The following is a 4933-nucleotide window of genomic DNA, read 5'->3' on the forward strand; positions in this document are numbered from 1 at the left end:
GTCCCGGCATACCCTGCGGATCAGCTGTCAGAGCGGAGAGAAAGAAATAGAATAATAAAAAAATAAAAATAAAAATAAATACAGTTAAATGTTAAAATTCCAACAGTTGTGTAAACCATTAATATTATATTATTAATATTATAATTATTGCAATTATTATTATTTATTTTATTGATTGATCAGCATAACAATATGTGCACCACAATAGGAAGCTGTCTATAAGCACAGAGTGTTTGTTAATTAAAGTCATACCGACCAGAAAAAAAAAGCAAATACACATTGCACACACGCACACACACATGTACACACTTGCACACACTTCACAGGTTTTCCTGTCTGTATAGACACAGTGAAGACTGCAGAAATTAGATCACACACACACACACACACACACACACACACACACACACACACACACACACACACACACACACACACACGACCTAGGCTAACCAATGCACTAATCGCCTGCCCCGGGCATAGGAGGAGCTTGGTGCTTAAGTAGGCTGCCAATCAGTCAGTCAGCTCCACATCCAGAAGCTCCCGCGGCCAGATACACGCATCACTCCGCACTCGAGGTGCCAAACTGCGGCTCTGATACAACTCCGGGTCGGTGGAAGTGGAGAAGCTTGACAGTTTCTTAAAGGGGGACTCTGGTGATTTAGACACCCCCTTCATCTTCTTCTACTTCTTTTTCTGGGGATTGCTACTTTTTTTTTTCTCTTGCTTCCTCCTCTTGCTGTTGTGTGACTTTGGCTTTGAGAGGGAGATTTACAGTACGCGTTGTCCGGACATGTCTTTCCCTCAGCTGGGGTACCCCCAGTTCCTCAGTGCCTCGCATGAAGTGTATGGCGCGGGCGAGCGGCCGGCCTCTGCCCGGGAAGGAGGCACTGAAGGCGGCGTGAGCTCGTCCGCTACCGCCGCGGCTGTCGGCTCCATGCTGGGGATGTACGGGAGCCCATGGGCGCCCCACAACTACAGTGCCTTTCTGCCGTACAGCGGAGCCACAGACCTCGCCCTCATCTCCCAGATGGTGAGAGTTTTACTTGTTCACACTATTATTATTGCTGTCTGTCTGTCTGTCTGTCTGTCTGTCCGGCTCAGCTCTGCTTCCTTGTAAACTAATGCGCTATTATCCAAAGATTAATAGATTAAGATGTGTAAATACAGATAACTGCTTTTATAGGTTATTTCAGGCTTTACAATCGCTAATAAAGAATAATTTTATTATGTCTAACCCGCCTCATTGTAAGTTAACATTTCATTATATATGTCATTAAATGTTTAATATATGCAAATAAGTTCTGTATGGAAAAATATTAAATCATAACACGTAAGAGAAATGCGTCATATTTGAGGTTAAAATTAAACGTTCATATTCAGATTTTCTTGCGTGTGTTATGTTAATTATAAGGGGGAAATCCGTGATAATTTAGATGCAATCTACTTAACATGAAGCCCATGTTAAAAATGTGTATTGATAAGGAAAACACAATAAATAATGTAAGAAATATTATGTTCAGAAATTAATTATATTCCTTATTTGTTTGTTAAATTGAAACCAGAAATCGACATTTCCATATATTATTTAAAAAGGCAACCACTTCTTATAATAAAATAATAAATGATTATTATATTATTGGGTTTTTTCTTAATTCAGGATTGGTCTAATTACTAAATGTCCTGATGAAATAAATCTTGCTAGAAAAACGAGGAAAAAAAACTAAACAAAACTTTTTTTTGCAGCGCAAATAATTATTCAATTGATTTCTGACGCATTCTCTGAACTTGAAGAAGAAATCACTTTCAGTCGCTCAACAAGTTGTCACCTCTTCAACAACATTTCAGGGCTCCCAGTATGAGCTGAAGGACAGCCCGGGCTCCCACCCCGCCTCTCTACCTGTCCACGCCGCTCAAGGCTTCTACCCATACGGCCAGTATCCGTACGGGGACCCGTCGAGGGCCAAGACGGCCACCCGGGAGACCACCAGCACCCTGAAGGCCTGGCTGCAGGAGCACCAGAAGAACCCCTACCCCACTAAGGGGGAGAAGATCATGCTGGCTATCATCACCCGGATGACACTCACACAGGTGGGTAAAGTTTCATCTGCGGCCTGGCGGGAAATGTGTGTGAAGATACACTTCCTTGTTTTTCAAAAAAAGTCCTTTAACAGTTCATGAATGTAATTTTTACATATTTAATAAGATAATGCATGAACTGACACACTTTAACCCCGAGAGAGAAAAGTCTCCAGATATTTCTGATTTCAAAGCTGAAGAATAATAAGGGGTTTTTACATATTTAATCATTTCATATTCCCACTGTGCGGCTTTATTTTTGAAAGGAACAAATATTTTATTCTGATTTATAATTTAAATAAAAATATCCTTCCTCCAGGTGTCGACTTGGTTCGCAAATGCCCGCAGACGCCTGAAGAAGGAGAACAAGGTAACCTGGGGCCGCAGCGCCGAGGACCGAGACGGCCGCATCTTCAGCAGCGACAACGAGGACGAACACGGCAAGAACGGCAGCGACGACGAAGACGAAGAGGAGGAAATCGATTTGGAAACCGTCGACATCGAGAGACCCGAGGAGCAGCGAGCCGGGGAGCAGCAGGGCTCCGTGAAGGGAGAGGGAGAGGTGGAGGCGGGCCTGGCCGACAGAGAGCAGGCCTCGGAGCCGAAGAGCTCCGAGAGCAGCAGGACGCTTTCAGTGGAGGGCCTGAGAGGAGTGGAGGCGGCTCTTTCTCTCAACAGATCGCCTGTTGTCAAACTCGCAGTGGATCATTCTCCAAGCAGACAGGAGTGCCAGAGACCCCCGCAGAGCAAACCCAAAATCTGGTCTCTGGCTGAGACCGCCACGGCCCCCGACAGCTCTCACAAACTTTCCCCCGCGGCCCATGCGCACCACCCGGCTTTGGCCTCCGCCGGCCACCCGGCCTTACTCCCGGGTCATGGGATTTATACATGCCAGATTGGCAAGCTGCACAACTGGGCCAACGCGGCTTTTCTGAATGCCAACTCTCTTTTGAACATGAGGTCGCTCCTCGGAGGGGCGCCGGCCGGACACCTGCCTCTCCACGGCGCGGTGCCGGTTGCGCGTCATGACGCACGGCCGGCGGCGGCGACGGGGCCCGGAACTTCGGGGACGGAGGATGACAGTGATGTAGAGTCGTCGGGGAGCTTCAGTCCAAAAAGAGATGGTATGGACTGCTTATGACTATAATTAATATGTTAACTGAATGGGCCTCTCATATTCCACCAAGAACTGATCCACCAGAATTACCAGGACAATATGAGCTCAATTAACAAGGACAATTTAATTCTAACTACATTCTTATTTATTTGCTTTTCCTTTTACAGACGAAGAGAGCGACCACAGGCCTGATTCCCTCAAGTCCCCCTTCCAGCTGATCACTGACAGGTAACCTCATGCATTTGAAATCAATTTGCCATTATGACATTATCAACCTCAATTTCTCTCCACATGTCTTCTGCTAAATGAACCCTAAAGCAGAGGTAAACACTGTTACACCTGACTGAACGGAAGCCAGACCTCAGCACATAAATCATGTGATTGAGTCCCCACTTTAACGCCTCGTCAGGCAGCAGTCTAATAATATATCCTGCAGGGGGGCCTCTCCCCCCCCCCACCCCCCCACCCCCCACCCCCTTCCCTCTCCAACAACGCTGAGTTATCACCACCTATGTCATTTAAATAATCTAACGCCATTTATTCACGCCCCCTCAGTGAATGCAGCTAATGTATGTCAAAGAAACCGCTGATAGCAACATCAGGGATGTAGTGGAGGGTGAAAGGACATAAAACTATTTACCTATTGTTTTTTAAATTTGCATAAATGGATGGTCTTTAAAAAACGAAGCTCATGGTATAAGAACAGGTGTATTATAAAGTATACAGCAAGAGTTTATTTGTAAAAACAGATAAAAGCATTTCTTAAAATCAATAAAATAACACAATTTTAATCGATTTTCCCCTTGATTTCACTATAAAACTGTAATTTCCCAGCTTGGGATAAATAAAGTATATCTATCTATCTATCTATCTATCTATCTATCTATCTATCTATCTATCTATCTATCTATCTAAAATACATTATTTAGGACAATTACAAAAATGTAATATATCTTATTGAAACAACCAAACAACAGTTTTGTTGATATTCACTGGACTGCACCAAAAAAAAAAGGTTTTCATCACAATTTCATAAAAATAGATCTAAACGCAGATATCTGTTTTTGCAAAAAATAAACTCTTCATCAACATATTTCCCCCAATTTTTTTTAGGAAAGTATTCCGCTTTTGCACCTATCTCACCTGTGACTCTCCTCTCTCCTGCAGACCTCACCACGGGACAGCACCACAGCGAGTTCTCACCACGACATTATGAGAAGACAAAGAAAAAAAAAAGAAAGAAAGGAATAATTTTATTTAACGGAGAACAGTTTAACGAAGGCTATTTTTTGACAGTGCGACCTGTCATAGTATTACTGTTTAGCTTCTACTTGCAAAAGAGATGGTTGTTTTTGTCACACATTTGCTTGTATCTCTCTTTTATGTCCTACGTTTTCTTCTTTGCCCTCTTCTGTTGTGAATGGAAAAATTGTAAATACAGGATATGAATTTGTCTTTAAAGAATATATTTTTTGGGAACTAAATAAATGTCATTATAGTCATTTATTATTGGAGATTTTTTTCACTTGGAAATTGGTTATGTCGTGTCAAAAATGTCAAGAAAATCGGCAAAGACGCAGGATATAGATAGTATTGCCGTCAGCTTTATATTAGTGTTGATTTTTATTTTTATAATACAAATTCACAGTTTATTATTCTACCAGCCAGATATCACTTTTAATGTGCTCGTTAGAATAAATCCCATCATAGAAATAATTTCAATTTAGAGTGAAGTCA

The 4933-nt window shown here is 42.6% G+C and overlaps 1 protein-coding gene across 1 annotated transcript; it reads left to right on the forward strand.

Annotated features, from left to right (window-relative positions):
• Positions 1–541: 541 nt before the first annotated feature.
• On the forward strand, positions 542–4645 carry irx1b (iroquois homeobox 1b). The gene is made up of 5 exons (XM_059349666.1): positions 542–1033; positions 1849–2091; positions 2399–3203; positions 3364–3424; positions 4364–4645. The coding sequence occupies exons 1-5, from the start codon at positions 794–796 to the stop codon at positions 4410–4412; spliced, it is 1398 nt and encodes a 465-aa protein (XP_059205649.1). The 5' UTR covers positions 542–793; the 3' UTR covers positions 4413–4645.
• Positions 4646–4933: the final 288 nt, after the last annotated feature.

This window comes from Centropristis striata, chromosome 14, assembly GCF_030273125.1.
Source record: "Centropristis striata isolate RG_2023a ecotype Rhode Island chromosome 14, C.striata_1.0, whole genome shotgun sequence".
Taxonomy (NCBI): Eukaryota; Metazoa; Chordata; class Actinopteri; order Perciformes; family Serranidae; genus Centropristis; species Centropristis striata.